General features: G+C 37.4%; 2 protein-coding genes across 3 annotated transcripts in view; both read left to right on the top strand.

Moving 5' to 3' along the window:
• The window catches only part of LOC114878074 (GTP-binding protein RAD), a 31,691-nt gene extending 12,117 nt beyond the window's left edge, over positions 1-19,574 (top strand). The window contains exons 4-7 of the mRNA XM_029191467.2: positions 7,928-8,143; positions 14,800-14,882; positions 15,081-15,267; positions 15,600-19,574. Of these exons, the coding sequence (XP_029047300.1) occupies positions 7,928-8,143; positions 14,800-14,882; positions 15,081-15,267; positions 15,600-15,886 (773 nt within the window). The 3' untranslated portion in view covers positions 15,887-19,574. The remainder of the gene's footprint in view (positions 1-7,927; positions 8,144-14,799; positions 14,883-15,080; positions 15,268-15,599) is intronic.
• An 88-nt stretch (positions 19,575-19,662) lies between these two features.
• On the top strand, positions 19,663-21,184 carry LOC114878076 (dynein axonemal light chain 1-like). 2 transcript variants are annotated; one of them, XM_029191471.2, is made up of 3 exons: positions 19,663-20,062; positions 20,178-20,417; positions 20,528-21,184. In XM_029191471.2, the coding sequence occupies exons 2-3, from the start codon at positions 20,219-20,221 to the stop codon at positions 20,950-20,952; spliced, it is 624 nt and encodes a 207-aa protein (XP_029047304.1). In that variant the 5' UTR covers positions 19,663-20,062; positions 20,178-20,218; the 3' UTR covers positions 20,953-21,184. The 2 variants fall into 2 exon arrangements, with proteins under 2 accessions (XP_029047304.1, XP_029047305.1); XM_029191472.2 differs by having other exon boundaries at positions 19,663-20,112.
• Positions 21,185-22,261: the final 1,077 nt, after the last annotated feature.

Here is a 22,261-nt window from a genome sequence, read left to right as displayed (position 1 = left end):
GAATAATAGACCACCCTCAAATAAAATAACAGAATTGCCTCGTAAAAGAATTATTTCTTCTTAATTAACAATTTCCTGTTTAGTGTACACTTTGGTGTACACAAAGGGGAAAGGACGAAATTGCGACCGTTGTTCCTTGGTATAGCTACAGATATTCGGCCTCGTCAAACTAACCCTTCTTATCGAAGGGAGGAAGAAAGCTGACGAATCACGAACGACCCTCTTTTTACCTCGTCGCCAAAGGCGATGATACGATTCGTTGCCAAAGAATCCGCGAACAATAAGTCGGAATAAGGTATTACTCGTTCCATCTGGGAAACAAAGGACCAGCTAGTGGCAGTGAACGATACGTATTTCAATCAGACATCGAACGCTTTTCATAGATATTGCGCCTGAGGGACAATGAAAAGCTCCCTTCGTGGGTTGATCCATTGGAATTCAACGGGGAAGGTTGGAAATTCGAGTTGCTTTTTTCCTACGTTACTAATAAATACAAAAATTCATTTTTTTTTTTAATAATGTATCTTCAGTTGGGTTGATAGAAATCATTATTATTAATAAAGGGTGCATAAGGGAGCATATTTTTAAAATAAGAATAAAATGTAAATTAGAAAGAGAAACGTGTAAATCGTAGAAAAACAAGTGTCGATTTTAATACAATTTAGGTAATTGATGTTCATTAATACTATACGGAAGTATCAGGGGTGATTTGCAATTCAATGTTTCCTTCTGTAAACATGGAATAGTTAAAAGAGCATCAGATCAAGGGGTTAAAGTGGTTAACGAGTTAACAGAGCAGCGATGAAAAATAACCTGATCCGCTTAATTACAGTCCCGATGAAGGGGTGTTAAATTTAAGGGAACAGTAATTGGACGAATGACAAAAATTTCGAACGTGGATTTAAAAAGTAATTATAATAGCTTGATAAATTAATTATTACACCCTTTGTGGTGTTCGTAAATATGAATTATTGTTTGAAAATAATAAATTTAGTCTGCGACGATTGGTTTGCTTGAAAAAATCTTGATCCACCCAGTTTCCTTAATAAATTGCATTTCCGATTATTTCTCCGTGGAAAAAAAGAGAGAATAACGAAGCTCATTATTCATAAACAGAAAATCCGATAAGATTTCCTTGGGAATTAATTTTGTTTTCAATTCGTCTTGCCACGGATAAAAATTCAATCAGGCTTGGTCGATAGAAGTTACGTTCATTTGAATAACTTGTTTGCTCGCGATCGTCTCATGGTAAAATTCGTAAAGAACACGCTCGAAAAAAATGCGATTAAAATTTCCACGAGAGTAAAACGTGTAAAGTAAAGAACAACCTGTCTTGTTATTTCATCATCGAAATATTTTTTCATCTCGTGGGTTTTTTTAAATGTTTCTTATCTTTTTTCACGTAACGCAATATTGATTTTTCCACGTTACTCCGTTGATATTAAATTTAATAAATTAAAAATATTTTTATGGAATATCCTAATTAAAATTATATGGGTTATCTGTACACAGTACGTTATGATGTGTTGAACGATATTTTGAGAGAATTATTATGCTTATTTACATGGTGGTTAAGTTTCATGGAACGCGAGATGCATTTGAAAATTAATTAATTTGCTTAATTAATTAAGCGAGAAATTGCTGGAAACGGTCAACCAGTAACCACGTGCACAGCTGCGTTTGTATTATCGATCTATAGTTCGTCGATAACGTTCTTGGAATCTAATTCATGGAATGGTTTATTTTTTTTTTGAATGAAAATAAGAATCAACGTTAAAATAGTACCATTAATTCAATTTTGCTTTCAATATAAATCAATTTCTGAAAATTCAATTCTGTCCTTGCACATCTTCGATGTACACACCAATACTTGTTTCCAAAATTAAATTAAAGGAACGTCCAGCAATTTTTCACGGAGCTTTTACTGACGTTGTGTCACCACCCTGTTCACGTACAACCCCACAGAATTAATTCTCCCTCAGGTTCTACGATACTTTTAATTAACACGACATCGAGGTATGAATCTTCCAGGTGAAAAAGGCAAATACCATTGGTTGGGACAGTAAAAGAAATGAGAAGTAACCGAGAATTAGTTTCTTTTCTAAACTATCACATGTTGGTCGCGTTTCATTTGTCGAAACACACGTGTCGCTTAATATTTGTACTTGCACCGGACGTGCTCGAACTTTAGTGAATGCGAGCGTGAACACAATGCGGTTATCCACCCATGCGTAAACTCATATCACTTGACAGCGAATTTCAGCATCCAATCATCGAGAAACTTGATTCCCGTATGACCTGTTAGTTCGGCTCGTCCGAAGGGAATCTTTCTCACGGTTAAGTGAACTTTAGCTCAAAGTGAAGAACCCTTAGGTTAAAATATGGAAAATTTTATATTTCATAAATGCGATCGATCACTGATTTTTAACATTCACTCGATGATTTTCGAGTGAATTCGTATAGAATGATAATTTCGAAAAATTTCAATGTAGAAACGTGTTACAACAATGGAATAGAAAATTTATTTTAAGCTTCTGGTACAAGTTATTCATAGCGCTAGACTGGTTTTATACCAACTATTCCGAGAAAGTATTTTCGTTTTAGAAATGATATATAGACGTCCGAGACGTGTACGACATTCTCAAAAAAATAAACATATCTGATTGTTGATTTTTATTATTAAAAATCTAAATTGCTATGATTCTTTCATTTCAAAAGATTCCGTCATAGCAGTGAAAGTGGAGGAATTTATAATAAATCAGCCAATGTGAGTAATAAAAAAATTGAAAATGTAATAATTGGATCCCAATGTGTCTAGAATTTCTCAAAAATTTATTCGTTATAATGGTTCCATGAGTTAAAACATTCCTGTTCGCAAATAAACGAAATCCAAATGATCGGCACGGGTCAGCAGCATCGTTATTTCCATTTAAACATTCAAATAACAATCGCGTGCGTGTGACTTTTGATGGACGATTTAATCTGCAAGCAATTCTCCCCGATCTGAAGCTCGCAGCTTCGTATTGATCGACCGATTTTACGCTGGGAACCGATTAATCCGCACATTCTGAAATTCAATTTCACCCAACGCGTTTCCTCGCGCGTGCGATTTAAACAAACTTCCAAAAAGAAAAGCAAATAACGAAATCGTACGGATCTTTTTATCGGGTTACCGTTCGATCGTTTCGTTCCGCGTGCATAAACTTGAACTTTTCGTACGATTGAAAATGGAAAAGTTCAGTGGATGAAATGATTTTTCCGAAGAACGGAGGAAACTACTTTGCGGGAGAAACAAAGGGAAGCTTGGATTCTCTTGTGAGGATAATAACACTAGCCCGGGGAAGAAGTTATTTGCTGCACTGGGAATTACCTTATGTGGGAAGAAAAATTCAGTTCGCTCTTTCGTCTTGTAAAATACGCTCTATAAAACTGTCTCCAACGTTTACGAACATCGCGCACATAAACCGTTGATGGCACTGGATCTGGAATTCAGAACCACGAAATGAAATGTCAATAAAAAGATCTGAAAACAAGAATTTTGCAAAAAGATATTTCAAAGGAACGTTCAGTTTTCATCTTTCTTTACTACATCTATGTTTATTGTAAAATTAAATCATATGTATCGAGAAATTTTATCGAGGGATAAAAAATTCGTTTCTCATTCAAAGAGGAAAATCGATCACGGATTTCAGACTTGAAATCGTTCTCGTGGCTGAAATCGTGACGAATATACGTCAGGGTGAAAAGCATTTATTTGCGAACAACTGCGCGACATTTTCTTTCTCGCTGGGAAACCGATCGTCACGTTGCGTTTGGATAAAACGGGACACGGAAAATCGTAAAACTTTACGGAGCACAGTTTGTTCGACACGTGATGTTCAATTTGGCGTTACAAGCCAAAATTTGACCAATATTTCGACCATGGAATCCACGATCGCGTATGATTTCGATGGACCACCGAGACATAATTTACACAGGATGCGATAGGAACGATGAGTTTCGACTGAAAATTTATTTACGTTCATCATTTTGCATGATTCTCGTGTTTTGATACGATTCGATGTCAACAAAGTATTGCAAAATGGCACTTATGATGTATCAACTTAATTAGCCATTTTCTATTTGGAATATTGATTAAGCGTTTACGTAGTCATTTTCATTATATTTTAAGCTTTAAATTGATATATCACAAGTGTTATTTTGTGATACTTTTATGTCATAAAAGTATGTCAGACATTACAAGTTTCCAAAGGGGTCATTGCTAGACGTAACTGGCAACCAGCCATTTTGTATTAGGAATATTAATGAAAGGTTTATGCAGTTATTTTCATGAGACTTTAAGCTCTAAATTGACACATCACGACTGCTATTTGGTGATACTTTTATGTCATGAAAATGTGTTATACTTTACATAAGTTAACAGCTTAATAATCTGTCCATTTGTTTATATAAACTTACACGGTTTTCAGGTAAATAAATGAAAGTATTTTCCGATAGAGACAGGCATAACAAATGAGTCGAGTCATTCTTCCTAGCCAAAATGTATCCACCTCTGTAAAGGTTTCTGAACCTCTCATTTTTCATCCCTCCCCTCGAGAAAATATAACATGCCATCAGAAATGATGCAGAAGCCCTCGAACGAAAAAGAAAAAAAAAAAAGAAGAGGGAAAGAAATACCGTTCGATATTGAGAATCCTGCGCCGCACAATAGGGTGCAAAATACTGGACTACCCTTCCACCTATAAACATTCCTTCCAACCCTGTGAATCGCGTTTATGGGGGCGTATTTACTTTCAAATTCAACGCGAGAAATCCTATCCGGCTTTACAACGAGCAATCCACCGTGTGTCTCGCGAAATATCACCCTCCACCATGGCGTAAACGCCTTTATTATTAATTTACATATCTCGTCTTTCCACCTCTCGCTTTGTTCGTCATGGCGACGTCATCCATTTAACCGGTTACGAGGGTGAGGAAGGTGGAAGCTCTGTTTCGTAGCAACTCGACCATGTCGTTGTGAATGCGAGTTTCGCATGTACAAAGGGGTTGTACAGAGCGTTAGAGAAGTATTAAAGTATTAACTTCAAATAATTAAATGATCATCCATAATAGTCGAATGGATGTGGTTAAAAGAAATGAAGATAGAACATTTATTTACAAAGTTGATGAAAAATTATCTTGTTTGGATCGTCGCGATAGATCATCTTATTTATTTTGTTTTTCTTTCCCATTCGACTCAGGTGTTCTGTGACTTACGAACGATAGCGTACGTATGCTTGAAACAATTTGGCAAGCTTCTTGGATCGTTCGATGTTTAAACTTTTATTAATAGATGCTGCCTCACCTATTCGATCGCCAAGTCCGTACACCTGTAACTTGTTTATGGAAGCGCAGTTGCTCGTGCTAATCGAATCGTTCGTTTCCCGAGATTTCGAGGAAAATTCGACTCAGGATTTCCATTAGATATTTTCGACTTCATTCGTTACGGACAACAACAACACGGTTTTAATATTTTAGACGCCGGGGCAGAGGGGTGGAAATAGTCATGGTTGGAAATAGAGTTGGGAATAGTCAAAGGTGAAGGTGTTCAGACTCGGGAGCTCTTAGAGTTGAGGGCAATCAAAGTTGAAAATAGACAGAGTTGAGAGCAGTGATAACTGTAAATTATCAAAATTGAGAATAGTCAATGCTGGGGATATTCATAGTTGAAAACAGTCAAAGTTGAAAATAGCCATTGCTGAGTATAGTCAGAGTGGAGAGCAGCGATAATTGTAAATTATCAAAATTGAAAATAATCAAAATTGAAAATAGCCATCGCTGAGTATAGTCAGAGTAACAATTGCAAATTATCAAAATTAAAAATAATCAAAGTTGAAAATAGCTATCGCCGAGTCGAGAGAAATGATAGTTGTAACTTTCATTGCTGTAAATAAAAAATCGTATACGTATAAATAAATTTTCTAAAGGTCTACTAATCACCTACCTCTAACGAGGTGTCATTGTATCCCGACGAAAATCAGGCCGGAAATCGGATTGTCCTCAAGTATACTCTGTTGAATTGTTCTTGTTGGATCGATGTTGCGAGTCACGTCGGTTCGAGGATGGCCGTAAGTAGCGCACGTCTGTTTGAGTTTTCCACGAACGAGGCGTGCAGGACAAAGCCGACCAACAGCTGGACAGACGGACGGATATCGGGTGTTTTTAGTAGCTAAACAGGGCACCTGTTGTTCCCTACGTGTCGTGGACACCAACACCCTGCACGTGAAATGTTTCAAGTTTATCGAGTTTCCATTAATGCTTCGCATCTGTTGCGTTACATCTGCTCTATCATTTTCAACTAGTTTGCAGGATACCTTTTTACGTACTCGTTCCGTAAAAAAATTTCATAGATAAATTGTAAATGCATTAGCAAATCGTTTTACTTGTTGCCTTTCTAACGGGGTTACTTCCTGCTATGGCTGACTCGATTCGTCGCTGGATTACACCTGATGTCGATGGCTTCGCTTTTGAGAATCCATTAACGCTTAACCCGCTGCCATTTAGAAGATGATTCCTCCGCAAACAGACGTCCGAGCATGGGGGATCCTCGCGGGAAGTGGAAGGGAACTGTATTAAAGCGTATCTACAGTAAAGCCTTCTTCAGATTTAAGTAGAGCTTAAGATAAGCTTGTTAATCACTTATCAGTTGAATTGTACCATTATTTTCTACAAATTGTTCAATTTATTGAGAATAAATTGAAGTAATGGTGTCCTTAATAATTTTTATTGAAGCGCGCCGCACCATATACGATCTTTTTCACTGCGGCAGTAGTATGTATCAATAATTTCAACATGTCAGCCGTATCTGAGTGACGCATAAATCTCACGGGCACTGTTATCTATTTTATGGAGGATAATGTTACTTATCAAACTGTAAATGATTTTGCTAAGTACCTGAGAGCATAGCTATTAAAATTACATGGAATCCTGAGAGAACCTTCGGTGTTAACATAATTCTGACCTCTTTAGTTGAAATATTTCATGTGCCTTTTTTCTTCTCTTCCAATTTTCCATCTGAAGAATAAACGATTAATAATTAATTTTGTTAATAAATTTTGTTTAACTTGCTGTTTGCAATTCCTAGCATTGATTTAACCATTGTTTCCACAGTCGTAGTCAAAGGTTAAAACAACAGAAATCAGTATTCAATTTAGAGATTTAACCTACTTCTCTGTTTCGAAAGTTCGTACTCCAAAATCGTACGTATGTTCGCCAACGTAAAGTTGTGTTCTCAATAACCAGCTATCACGATCGAGCTTGTGAATTCAGCCTAACTAGGGTATAACTATCGGGGTTGGATTAACGCTACCATTTCCCCGTGAAATGTGTATACTTTAATGAGAGCCCAGACCCGTTGCTGGAGCAGATTGCAACGTAATTAATATCCTCTGGACAACGTTCCTCGATAACGAGTTCACCGGGAAATTTTTCTAAAGTTATGCACGCGTTAAAGATAACGAAGTGGAACGGAATGGTTGATTGAAATTGGAAACGAAAGAAAACCGCGCGCGCTCGTGCGCGTGATATTTTCTTTTTTCTTCTTTTTCATTTCACCGTCGAATTGTGTCTGTTTCCTTGAATTTTCTTCGCAGCATCGAGCCGGACGCGAGCAAATGGCCGTGACCCAAAAAACCGCGCCGGTAAACCATGTATTTTTTCATTTCATTTATTTACAAATAAACGGAAGAACGAATTTCGTTTCGCTCGATAAACCAATAACCTCATGAATATTTAATGCTATTTCAGACATTGAATGTAAACGAGGTACTTTCGAATTATTTATACATTCTGTTTTTAATTTCCAGAAATAGAACTTTCGTTTGAAATTAAAAAAGAAAGAAAATTTTTTCAGTGGCTCTCTGATCAATTTATCTTTTCTATGTTACAGGTGTGGTCAACAGAGGCGATTCTTTCAGAAGAAGAAGATCAAGGTCGAACTCTTTGGCACCTGCTGATCCAGAAAACGAAGAGAATCGTTCTGCACCACCGAAAGAGGTATCCTCGTACACCGTCGCGATGCTGGGCGCAAGGGGTGTCGGAAAGACCGCCCTGATCAGCCAATTTATGACCAGCGAATGTATAAACGCGTACGACAGACAGAGAGGTAAGCAACACCGTGTTTCGCGAGACTTTATTGCTGCTCCGTGTGAAATATGCAAACCGTGTTCAACGAGCGATATGCTAAAAACATCTCTGCAAGTTGACGAAAGTGAAACGAATTGCGTCAATGAAAGCGAGAGATCAATGTCGATGAAAGAAAAGAGAGGAAACATATAGGACTGTTTGCAATGTTATCAGTAAAATGTACACTCGAAGATTTCTAATGTTAATCTGTAATTTTTTAAATCTTAAACAAAGTTTTGCCTTCGAGTTTTCCTTGCAGTTTTCTGCCCATAAATGAGGCATTAAAAAGTTCAATAGCAATTTAAGATATCCTTCCGAATATACGACACCTAAGAAATCGTGAAAAACACGTCGATACTATAATTACACACTTTTGTGTAAAGAACATTGTCGTAAATTAAGCGTTCCTCTATAGAAGTTCGCGGGAATTGTTATTGAGAAAGTTCGGCTGGGAAAAGTTATCGGCGAAAAATCAGTTGACGGATCCCAGCCGCGGCAATATCCTAAAAGAAGAATATACAAAGTAAAATGAATAAACGAAAGACTTGAAACGCGTCAGTGTCCTATTTCATGCGGAACGTAAAGCCGAGTCAAGTATTTCAAACAGTTGACTTAACCGGCTCCTTCGTCTGTCTACGGGGTTAAAGACGTCTACGGGAAAGATTAACCTCCCCGTCAAAGTGATTCGACACGATCAAATGAACAGTGGAATAAAAGAAATCGATGGCTGAGACAGGTTGATCCCTCGGGGAAGGATCGGTTCGAAGGTAAGGATCCGTTTTATCGTGGACGTCTGTACGAGAAGAAGACGTCAAACGGATATTGGCATGTTGGATCTCCGTCTGCAACAGGCCGAATGAAATACGTTCGGTTAATAAAGCGAAAGGTCGCACATAAATCGTCGAACGATACCGGTGAACTCAATCTCGCGGGAATTAAAGAAGCAAAGGCTCCTCGGTTTCCGGCTTTCCACCGATTGTCCCTGATTCTTGGCGACCCTCTTTCCTCGTTTCGTTCAATGCTGCCGCGGATATTCCGGGTACAATGCACGAAATACTTGCTTTCAGAATCTACCTCTGTCTGTGCCTTTCCCTATGAAACGAGCCTAACGAATGAAGAATCGAGCGACCGCATGCGACCGGGTCGTTAGGATACAATCAGCGAATATTTACTACTAATACTATGTACAATCTTATTCTTTCCCCTTTTTTTTTTGACAATTGAAACTATCAGAAACTCTTGGCAGGTTCTGTTTATGAAATAATACATTTTCAACGAGTTACATAAATTTCAAGTCGAACTATAAGTCGGTACTTTCGTAATTGTTGCAAAACGAGGAGAAAATAGAATTTCGAGAAGAATCAAAGATTGCCAAATAAATTAGTAATCATTCTATTTTTTCTTTAATCGCAAAGTAACTCGACGTGTTTTCGAGAAAGTCATTCGTGGTCACTGGAGAGGCCAGTCATCGAATCGAGCGATGCTACTTTCGGTGAATCATCAAAATTTATTTCGCCTGAGTGCTGGCAACGACGTCGATCCTCCACGTCATGATGTACTCTCTCTTCTACTTTATTTCATAGTGGCCACCGGCCACTTGCAGCACCGCGTTTCCACCACGGAAATATCCGTCTGTCGCAACGAAAGCTCAGGTAATTACATTCCCCGCTGAAAATAGGAATTACGAATTTTCCGGCCGATGTCCGTGCATTCATTGCGTGACGAGTTGTTTCAGAGAACCGACAATTAATTCAGCAACGTAATCTAGGAAATCTCATGTCTGATTTTATTCAGAGAAGATTCTTTTTATATTGAAAATTAAGTGTCTGCCCCAAAAATGAGAAATTCGAAACGAAGACTTGTGAAGTTCAAACAGGAATAACAAAGAAAATTAGGAAAATTTGTATTTCACAGATATTTTCATGGATTCCATTGAAGAATTCAACCTTATCACGAATAAACTTGTTAACTTCCAACTTTTCCACCGGTCTGCTAAATTTCAAGCGAAAAATGCCCCCTAAATCTAATATCCATACAAATGGCTTTCGCTTCGCGGAGATTATGCATCAGCAGGATGATGTTCCGGCATGAATATGTTCGTCCGCGTAAACTTCAAAGCATATTCACCTAAATGGCGTGACATGTACCGACAGTGAGATAGAGGAGGGTTGTACAAACAACCAGGCCAGGGATATTCAAGCGTAAGAATGGTCAGATCAATAAACGTGAAAATCGATGGAAAGGATTATTATATCCTTAAATCAAGAAAACAATAAATAAAGAGTCCAGAAGGAAAACAATTCTCCTTGAAAAATTATTTGGTACCCCCAAAGAATGCATAGAATGACTCTGATGAAACATCCTGTAGAGAACCTGCAGGTATCTAGGTCGAGGAACTGTCTCACCCACGTGAAATATCGTGGTGACATTGTCAGGTCAGCTTGTACCTTTTCACCAGGTGAAATTGACTCAAGCTTTCGTTAGGATCACGTAAGAGATGCCACCGAGTATTTCAGGAAAACGACGTTATCGTTAGATTGGTTGCTCGCGGTTGTTTCCTGACGTTCCGCTCGTATTCACGCTGGATATTTATAGTGAACAGTTTCTTAGAAGTTTCCGAAAGGATGTAGGTCAAAAACCGTTCTGAATCTTATAAACCGTCCTCGGGATCTTTCGTTTCATCGCCGTCTTAATTATCCTCAACACGAAGTTTCGAACTTGCTGACTTCGATCACTTCATCCACCGATGAACTTCTGACCTTTCTGTCTCTGGTGAACATGGTTTTTGTTCTCATATTGGTTTTCCCAGATTTTTCATGTTTTCGTTCTCTCTCTATGGAGATCCTTTTGCGGAGAAATATTCGAGAATTGTTTTTATCATATAATTTCATTTATTTGATAAATTCTTCGACTGAACAAGTTCATTCAAATTATTCTCGTGTTCGTGTTTTCTTTATTTTTTTTTTTTTCAAAAGACTTTCGGTTTATTTATTTTCAGATCTTAACGCTGATGGATCCGGACAGTTTTTAAAAAATATAGGTCAAGATGCTATACTTGCGAGAACATTTATATATTTCCTTTTTCCTCACCGTTTACAAAAAACTCTCGCTGTTGAGGTGCTTTTCCTGCTGCAATTTTCTGAACATCAAACTCAGAGAAATCTCGGAGGATTCATTTCTGTCTGGATAAATTATCTGACTTTCTTTTCGAGAAATTCCGACGGGTCGTTCTTGTTTTTCACACTGTTTAATTAAACATCCTCTGCAGTCTTGAATTTTTATTTTGCAATTAAAGAAAGTTTTATTATTCAAAGAGACATCTTGAAAGTTTTATCATCCACAGAATTATCGTTGCTGATAATAGTCTGAATAAATCAATCATTTTATATTCGTAATTCCACTGTTAAACATTTAGATGGACAAAAGTGTACTTGAAACGTAGTTGGAACGCGTGATATGGTACAATAAGAAGTTAAAAGTTGGATGACGATTCACGTTTCCACACATTGAATGCGGAGTATCAATTCTTTGCCAAGTAAGAAAAACCATCGTCGAGAATAAATCGTGGTTGTACGAGCGTCCTAGATCCGAAAAATGGTTACGATTTTGGCCATGGTTCTCGTGGATCCTGGCGTCAGCACGTCGCGGAATATTCTGCAGGATAATGCAGTTAAAGGTGTTAGGCGAAGTCTCGAAACCTCGTTAAAAAATTTGCAATTGCATTTCAGACTAATTGGATTGCTCCGAAACTGTTAATAGATTACGAAGAATGTGGATTGTAAAATGGGTTTAAATTTTGGAAGCCAATTTCCATTGCAAGGAAAATAGATATTTTATAAAAATTGTAAAAATGGAAAATTTTCATTGAAAATTCGATTAAACAGATTAGATCAATTGCACCGTTGTTGGTATTTATACAACATTTCAAGAACATTTTTAAGACAGAACATCCACGTGTAGTTGCAACAGAAAGAGGATTCCTTTTTTTCCAACTCGCATAAACTGTGAACTTTATGTCTGCACAGTGTAACTTTGAAGCTTTGAAATCGAGCTGGAAATCCAAAAACTCTTCAGTTCGATAAACTCGATGTAGTTTTGCGTGAACATTCGTTCTTTTTACGAAACTCCATTTTATTTTCATCATTTTAGGGGATGATCTCAGTGTTCCAGTTCAAAATTCACCGTCAAAGCGTATATTGTTAAATACTTTAGATATGATTTAAAATGAATTAATGAAACGAAATTAGTAACGCTGTTCACCCTCTCTATCAATTATGTGATGGGTCATCGCTTCTAAACAAATTATAACGGGATACAGTTTATGCGAACGATACTCTGGCCGTGGTTTCGCTTTAATCTCCTCGTTGGTGCAGCAAATCGTGCATGCTCGCGGATTATGGTGCGCTGCATGTGCATAATAGACAGGTAATAGCGCGATGACCCCTCAGGTTATCTCCGAACGAGCCAGAATCGATTTAACGTGTATCTAGTTAACTTTTTACCTAGTTAATGTAGAGTAGAATTGATTACACCAGTCGGTAAGTAGCTTTATAATTGAACATTTTAATTTCGACACGATTATTTAACGCATCATTAGCTTCTATCAAAATTTTCCATTGATTTGCGAAAATTCTTCAACGAGTTAGAAAACAATGATTAGAATCATGAATAATGCTTCTGAATCATCTTGAACCCAACCGAGTTCAATTAAAATACCGCTGCAACTTTGTGAGCAGTATATTTATGAAGCAGCGGGTAGTCTTCGGTTCTAGCTTAAACACCTCTTCGTTTTAACAAACTCGCGTAATTATCAGACTTTGAGGATGGTTCGACAGGAGTCTCGTTTGAAACTAGACCAACACCCTATCAGTTGGAACGTAAATAAGTTCGAACCGAACTTCCAATTTACTTTAACCGAGTCTAGCCAAGTTTTCCAGGAAAATTGCCACCGATCCACTTTCCCGATTATAAGTTTCAAGAGCAGCTGGAGTCTCAATCAACGATTCTCTTCTCTCGATCATTCGGCTGTCTCAGTCAGGCTGGCTGCTTTGTGAAAAGCTACTTGCACGGTATCGAATCGCGCTTAAAAATTTTCCTCGTCTATTGAAAGTTTGAACGCGTTGCGCGACGCGACTTGAAAAGAGATTCGTAAATTTATTCCCGCTTCTTTGACCGAGTAATTGCATTCTTTGTCACGGTGAAATTTCCGGAATGATAAAGCCTTCGCGAAGATGCAAATTCGACAACGAGCGATGTTCCTTGGCGAGGTATTTAATTACGAAGCGAGACAAGTTAAGCCGTACGATTCGATTTGGTGTTTCACTTTTCATCCTTTTGCAATCGACCACGAAGGAAGACTGAAACGTTGATCGTTCTTCGGTGTTATCAGTTATCTCCGGCGATCTATTTTCCGCGAACGGAACGAAGATCGGGGCCGATGTCAAGTTTCGCGCGATAATTTTGCCGGGAAATCGGGACCGAGGCCAAGAAACGACGAGCCGCGGCAGTGTTCGAAAGAAAACAAAAGCGAAAAGGGGGTCGCACGAGGTTTTTCAGACGCAGGATGGAAAATCGCGAGGTGAACCAGTGGAAAGGCGGGCGGAACGAGGGCGCCGATTTCCAGGAAGGTGTAAAAAAGAAAAGTGCAGGAACAGCCGGGCAGAAATAGCCCCGGTTAATTTTGCGCCGGTCCGTGCTATAAACGTACATCATACAGGCTGCGCGTCTGTTCATCGTCTACTCTCTTCTTTCTCGTCCTCCAGAGTTTCTTCATTCTCCATCCGCGCCCTTTTTCAGCCCTTTCTTTCGACGCCTCTTAACGTTTCACGGCGTAAATCTTCGCCTGTTTTTCACGGTTAACTCTTTTTCTTCTCTTCACCGTTTTATTATGATCTAAAAGTGTTAATTGCCAGAGTGTCCCTGGTTTTCTCTTTTTCAAAGTTTTATTGCGCTCCCAAGATGGAAGTCCTGCAAATATAATAAACAAGTGTTAAATAAATAGCGTAGATAAGACGTACGTCAACAAACACTTTATCATCTGAAAGGGTTAACAATACAGTAAAGTAAAACAAAAGAAAAGGCGGATTGGACGAGTAGAAAGTAATACGTAAAGAAAGCCAGGAAAATAGGTAGTCTTCTGAAAGGGCTCGATAGAAACAGTAAGAGGAAATGGTGTCGATCGTATCCGGAAATCGAGCGTACCGGGGAACGGGTGACATCATCGAATTACGGTATCGACACAAGCCTAGGAAGTCGACGACGTTCCGGAATAGTTGTTGACGAGTGAACGTCGACGTGGACGCATTTAGACCCCGAAGATTACGTGGTGCACGACGACGTCACATGGCCGTCACTGTAACGAATTCGTCTCCCTTCGTCCGCGGCTGTAGTTTATTTACGGCAACCCGGTTCGATTCGATTATTTTCCTTTCCGCCGTGTGTTTCCTTCTACCCGCGTATACCTACGTCCTTCGTGGATACGCCGTCCACGAGGGGCATGGACCAAGGAAAAATAAATGAGGCAGCAAATCAAAGGGGGCACCTTCTCGATGCTCCCCTTTCATCCCTCTTCTATCATCCTCGCGTTGGCCCTCTTTGAATCGCTTTTGTACATCGTCGTTTATCTTTTTGTTTCAGACGTACCAAGCGAGCAATCTGTTTTCATCATGCTGAACGGAGAGGAAAGCGAGCTCAGATTTCTCAACATCGCCAATCCAAAGGTTGCTCTTCGTTTATGATACTCAGAGAATGACTTACAATCGAGTCGTTCGTCTTTAGAATTTTTTGTTTATCGATTTCACCGTTTTCTTTTGTTTCGTCGAGTTTAATTAGTTTGGCGAATGAACGACTCGATTAATTTATTAATGGAATTCACGAGGTTTCTAAGAATACCTACTTTACCTTTCTATTTCAAAAAGTCGGAACTGGAGAATCTACACCCGGACGCTTTTATCATTATGTACTCTGTGATCGATAAGGCGTCCTTTCAAAGGGCCGAAGAGTATCTCGAACGTCTTCACGATCAGGATCTCCTTCAGGGGAAGCCGGCTATATTGGTTGGTAACAAAGTAGATCTGGTTCGGTCCAAGGTAGTCTCATCCCAAGGTTAGTCTATATTCAAAGAAATATATTATTACTAACGAGGTAATTATAAACTTCATTAAAAATTTCCTTCAAAATGAATAGAATTTAAAATAAAATTTCACCGTTCGCTGTCAGAGAGTTAATGGGATTTTATAAAATATAAAGAAAAGTTGACCTGTTTAAACAAAAAAAAATTGACTGAGGTATACACGTAACCCACCCCCATTCCACCACAGAAATTATATAACATATTCCAACTATATCGTCGTTAAATTAACTTATCCATCATCCTGAACGACGTCCCGTAAGATTCTCCTCCCCCGTTATCTAATTTATCCATTTATTGTTCTCAGATGGAAAATGCATGGCGTGTACCTATCGAGTGAAATTCATTGAAATTTCGGTCGGCATCAACCACAACGTGGACAACCTTCTGGTCGGAATTCTTAACCAGATACGTCTGAAGAACGTGCAAGGAAACGAGAATCGCACAGGAAACGGTACCAGCGAGGGTAGCGGCCACTGGTATAAATCTAGGGGTGTGGTACGGGCCAGTATGAAGGCGAGGCAAATGTTAACCTGGTTATTTGGGAAGGAGGACAGCAAGTTTAAAAATTGCGAGAATCTTCACGTGCTTTAAATAAAGTGGAAGATCTCGCAACGTACCTGAGGGTAGATTTGTAAGGGCGCGATTCTTTCCACGTAGCATCTGACAAATTCAGATATTTCCAGCAGAAGACACTGGAGGAAATATTGGTGAAATAAAGGCTGGTTAAATTGTATCGTGGCAGGAATGGCCAGTTTTATTTTGCAAATTTAACCGATTTTATCGGTGGGTATCATTTTGTATAGCTATATTCCATTCGCAAGCAATCCATAAATTTTTAAGGCTGTATGTATCGATATGAAAACGCAGGAAACAGTTATAAATTAAACTCGCGAAATTAATTACCCTGAATTGTGAATTAAAGTGGCCATTCCTCCCGTTGCTATGCGAATACTTGAAAAGTGACGCTGGGAAACGTCAAAACCGAGGTGCGATATAAGTGCCAATTAATCAAAACGAACGCGAACATTGTTTCTTTCATGAATTTTGATTAATGTTAGGGTTTAAGAATCTTCGATCGAGAACTTCCTCGATGACTAACATAAATAAGGATAAGTTCGTGAATATCATACGTGTTGATTCATTCTTCATTCATTCGTGATCAATATCAGGATAATTATATATTTCATCAAGAAATTCACACCGTATGTGTTGCTCGATTAATCCTTTGATCTTTTCATTACATTTAATCGTAACATTTATATTATTCCATAAATCTGTAATACAGAATATTTGGGTTAATTAAAATTTTTTAATCGAATTGATTTAAAAAAAAAAGGATCTCATGATAATCAAAGGGTTAATTCAAAAGTTAAATCGAAGAAATTAAATTGATTCTAGGACAGGTACGAAAGAATTTAAATTGGACCATGGCATGAATCTAGTGGCCACTAAAGTTACGTCGTTAATGTATAATAAGACCAATTTAATCTTTTTAATCCAACTTGTATATACGATAAGATTAACGATATGCTTATGGAAAAGGTAAGATAAAATGAGAAATACGAGATGTGTTATCAAATCCTGTGGAAAAGTTTTCACATTTTTTTGATGGTTAATGAAAATGGAATAATTTGATTGCGTGATGACCTTTAATTACCAAAATAGGTTCTATTATATTCAAAAGACAATTTTCTTCCATTATGAATAATTACAATAAATAAAAATTCTTGAAGGTAATTTTCTTCAAACTGTTACATTTTTGGTTTTTTTTTTCAATCAACGTAATAAATGACAAAATTTTCCACAGGAACTGATACATTATAAATACACACGTGCATACCTACACTAATATATTCCTAATTTACGATCAGAATAAGTCCACGTTAGTTTTTGTGTAGATGTATGTTAATGGATTGACGTGTTACTGTAATTTGCGTGTTTTCCTCAAAAGAACGGGTATTATGATGATGACGATAGACACCGATCGTAATATCTCTTCAGAAGAATATTCTTTTTTGGACGTTTTAAGAACAAATATGAAATATAAAGAAATATATATATATATATATACACACACATATATACTGTCCACTCTCTCTATTTCAGCGATCTCTACGCCTATGTATATCCGAATTATCTATACATACATATAAATGCACACATATATATATATTTAAAATTGAACAGTGCCGTGACGTGAGTGGTTCCAATGGTGTACCTTTTCAGGGGCCAAATTAGAAGATTAACATATATAAAAGAAGAAATGTAATAATTATGTATGGTTAAAAGAAACTTTAGAAGATATTTTTTTGTTATATAAATTGCTACTGTAATGAAGCTCAATTATAAATTTTGATCATATTAAGACTGATCTAAGTTTTCTAATTTTTATAGAATTTCATTTCTGAGTGCAGTGTTTTGTAAGAATCTAGTTTGGTGATTAAGAAACACTATGCTGAGGTACTAAATCAATGACAATACTAATTCAAAAATCCTATTAAACGAACGAGCGATTAATTAAATTGAATGTCAATTTAAGCGGTCTATTAAGGGGTGAGATTAACCCTCGGAAGACGGACGTTCTTGGTTATGGCCATTTTGACTCGCAATTAAAACTTTAGCAGGTACAAGTTTGAAGCCTTCGATATTTTAATTATTTCATTTCTATAGCTGGGTCAAAATGACCATGCAATCGTGCTAAGGTTAAACGAGCTATTTACTGTACAAAGTACAGAGACTCATTGTCTTCACAGAGTCCAACATAATCTCTTACAATCCTACAGTTGATTCAGAATGAAATTTCTCCATGATATACTCTCTCTATTCCTTTCTTTTATTACAATTGGACTCTATATAGGACAGAGAATCAAATTAAAGAAGCTTTAAATATAAAGGAAAGAAAGGAAACTATCTTCTCTATTATCCAACAAGGACACCTTTTTCTAGTCACAGACCATGGAATTGCTCCCTCACAGCGCTGTATTCAACTAAAGAGAGCAGAGTAAACGTAATAGGGGATGAAAATGCGAAGAAATGTTGCACGTTTCAGTGGGAATGGTTCCTTTCCTAACGATTTTCCTTAACCGGAGAAGGAGATCGTGACAACTCGATTCGTTTGGTTTGCAAAACAGATTATATCGTTTTAAACATCGGTTGTTATTGTTGTCGTTGCTGTTCTTCCGTAGAAACGTCGCCTCGACGAGGACATTCGCGAGAAAGGGGTATTCTCATCAAGTGCCTTTCTGTATTTTTGTAATTTAAGCTAACTCGATGTAAGTCTTACCGGAGAAATACAACAATGTAGCCACGAAACGTGTGTGTGTCGACATATTGCGTAATGTGTTTCATTTTTAACTGGCCATTTAGCCATTTTCAATGTTGTCCGTTCTTCTATTCCTTTTAATTAATTTTTCTTTCTCAATTTCGTTTTACTTTCTTCTTTTTTCGTTTTGTATTATGATCGCAATTTTTTTTTTCTTATTTTCTACTGAATGTCGAGAGAGAATGTTAGCGTGAAAGTTTATGGTACGAGGGTGATTCCTAAAGTTCCCAGAATGGCCACTCTTTTAAAGCAGTACATACCTTTGGTAAAATGAAAAGAGGACTTCCTCAAGAATTCATTTATGAAGGTTAAAATGTTAAAATTTTATTAAAATACCTCATACTCGTAATAAAATGAAAAAATTTCATCTGTTTTTGAATCACCCTTGTACGTACAAGAACATTATAGATTTATGACGACGGATCGTGAAACGATGACAAGAAAATAAAGGAAGACTTTTAACCCTTTCGCTTTAGAGGCATTTTTTAATATGCTTCAAAATTAATTAAATACCTCTAAGTCTCAATGATAGCGAAAGGGTTAAGAACAATGTTACATAAATCAACTTCCTTTTCGATACTCCCGTTTGATGTCCCCGTACGATTAGCTATTGTCAAGATGAATTTATCGATGTTCTTAAATGAAAAGAAAAAAAAAAAGCAACTACCAATGTAACGTTATCATCGTGTTTCATCGTTGTAATGTGCGTGACGTGACAATACTGCCATCTCTTCGGATTGATAGAGATACCAGGTGATTTAATTAGCCGTTCATCAATTTAGTTGTCGCGAGGCTTTTGGGGAAAGCAAGAAAAGAAACTAAGAAGGACGAGTCCTTTAGCTGATACGTTTTAATGCAAGATAAGTGAACTGTCACTCGTTGGGATACGAATGGTTCTAATCCCCCTGGGGATTATTGTACATCAGTGATAATAAAGAAAAGAAAATTCGACGTCTTTCTTGGTCTACGTTTCTCTTTGCTCTTCAACAACTTCGAAGATCAATCTTCTTCGCATCCGACTGTTTTTTTTCTTTTTTTGTATTGAAACTCTGAGACAAGTTTGATCACATTAGGAAAATATAAAACGGATGCGTACGATCCGAGTTTCGGGAGACCTGTACTTTTTCAATGTTAATATCCGTCGTAAATCCGACCGCGACATTTCGTTGATAAATAACGTTCGCGAAACGCATGCGTCCATGTGAATCGATTATTTTGATTGGTGCCAGATATTACCAGGCTCCAGTTGTGGCAGTTTGCCACGAAGGAATACGAATGTCGAATTCTTGTAACCTCGAACGGTCTGGTGAAAGATAATAAACGATATTCCAATCAATGTGGAATTTAATAGGGAGAAGAATCTTCTGCCACCCCGAAAACGCTGCAACGAGATGCAATTTATATTCGACCAGCAGATAACAGGAGGAGAAGAAATCGTTTCAAGGGTGAATAATTAATTTTGACATAAAATCAAAATGTCGTTGATTCCTATAGGGTAAATTTTTAATGCGATTTGATTTTTCCTCGATGGAAATTGATTTTCATAAAAGTATATTTCAGTTTTGCGAAGGAGCATGGAAATTCGATTATGATTAGGGAATATGAGCAACGTGAAACCGACCACCTGTAAAGAAGCGATTCGAAGATGGGAAGAGGAGGAAGGAGAAGAAGCTTCCACCGCTAAAGAAGTTATCCTGAGCTTTCAGTGGCCCCCCATAGAGAAGATGGACAATGCTTTGGCGACTTTAGTCAATTGCGAGAGGCTTTCCTTGTCGACCAATATGATCGAGAAAATTGCAGGTGGATGTCTTCTTTCATCAATCATCTATTTTTAATTGCAATTTGGGAAGGGAAGAAATGATCAAATTTCGAATAAAAATATTAAATTGATGTGTTCCTTTTTTATACAGGAATCGGCGCTTTGAAGAATTTAACGATACTCTCCGTGGGTCGCAATCTAATTAAAGGATTCTCCGGATTGGAAGCATTAGGTGATACCCTGCAGGAACTTTGGATTTCGTACAATCTCATTGAGAAAATGAAGGGGATCAATTCGATGAGGAATCTTCGCGTACTCTACATGTCGAACAATTTAGTAAGGGAATGGAACGAATTCAACAGACTCCAAGAACTGGCTTATCTTCAGAATCTACTCTTTGTTGGAAATCCATTGTACGAAAGTATGGAGGTGGAACAGTGGAGGTCAGAGGTGGCAAGGCGTTTACCATTCTTAGAAAAATTGGATGGTGAACCGATAATACGAACAGAGGAGAGTGTGACTTGTATTAATCAATCGCAGATGATTGACAGTCCTTCGCAGTCATTGTTTGAGTGAAACTTTTTAAACAAGATTTTACATATTTCTTGTTACACACACTTTTGCTGATGTTTGATAACAAAAGAGATCAACTAATAAATCCAAAACGAAAAGAACGAATAGCCATGAAAGAGGGTAGATTTTTCGTACATTTATATTAATTTATTCGTCTTACGATACAAGACAAATCGTACATACGTTTCTGGTGATTGTAAAAGGTTGAAAAAAGCAAATAGAGTTCGATTGGATTCGATGCACGAGATATACCGAGGATCGGATAGACGACATTTCAAGAGATCATCGTTTCCTTCTCTTCTCTTCATTTTCATTTCTAGATTCACTTTCACGTTGTTAGATTTCTTTTTTTTTTTTGAACATAATTTTCATTTTTCAAAGGCGAGTGAAATACAATGATGTGTTCGTCGATTATCGCGAAATTCTTTCACTTTACATTCCCTTCAATGTGTATAGATGTGTATATGTGTGTGTGTATTTGTAGACGCAAATGAGACGCGTGTGAATACCGGGTGCAATAGAAAAATTGACGAGTGTGCGTTTATGTAATTCAGCATTAGATTTCGTTCCTCACTTTGGTCGCCAATTTTTATCATCATCGATCACTTCTCTTCTTATAATTATTCCATACGAATTAATAATCTCAAGATTAGAGATGGGATCGAGTTCAATATGTATTCCCTATTTAAATTAATTTCTGAAACAAATTGCAGCTGGTGGTATTCGAAAATTACTCATAAGGGATGGTATTTTATTTAGGGGTAGGAAAATATGTATTCACGAATAGATAGAATTCAAATACTGAAGAATCAAAAGCTAAAGATATCACCTAAAGAAACGTGGAGCTTCTTAGAATATTTTTCAACCAAGGTAAAAATTTAATCCAATTCCTAGTTTAGAAAAATTCAGTCAAATCGAATTTTCTTGGAGTACACTTAAATCCCATCTCTGTTCAAGATCCACATCAAAGAAACCAACACACACAATCTCTTCGGATAATTTTTGAAACTTTTCAACGCTTTCTTAGCTACTCGTCCACTTTCTTGAAATTGATTCGATCGCTACGTGTCGAGTGATCGTATTAAAGCTCTAGAACGATTCAGATTGTACGAGCAAGAAATAAAACACACCGAATCCCCGTGACAAGAACACGAGGGGATACTTTCATCACCTTTACATTATTAAATTACATCGTTTAATTAATTCTCTTTCTCTGACGTGTCTTTACGTAGAGATTAGATCATTCGTTCGTCTATGAACTCATTTTTCATATCCTTATTATATTTCATTTCTTTTCTATGTCCTTTCGATG

The sequence above is a fragment of the Osmia bicornis genome, chromosome 5, assembly GCF_907164935.1.
Source record: "Osmia bicornis bicornis chromosome 5, iOsmBic2.1, whole genome shotgun sequence".
Lineage (NCBI taxonomy): Eukaryota > Metazoa > Arthropoda > Insecta > Hymenoptera > Megachilidae > Osmia > Osmia bicornis.
This window is presented reverse-complemented; position numbering and strand designations above follow the sequence as displayed.

Excerpts from the sequence above, each read along its gene's own strand:
- LOC114878076 (XM_029191471.2), top strand. The coding sequence starts at position 20,219 with ATGAGCAACGTGAAACCGACCACCTGTAAAGAAGCGATTCGAAGATGG. Across the intron at positions 20,418-20,527 it reads TATGATCGAGAAAATTGCAG|GAATCGGCGCTTTGAAGAAT; the intron begins GTGGATGTCTTC and ends TTTTTTATACAG.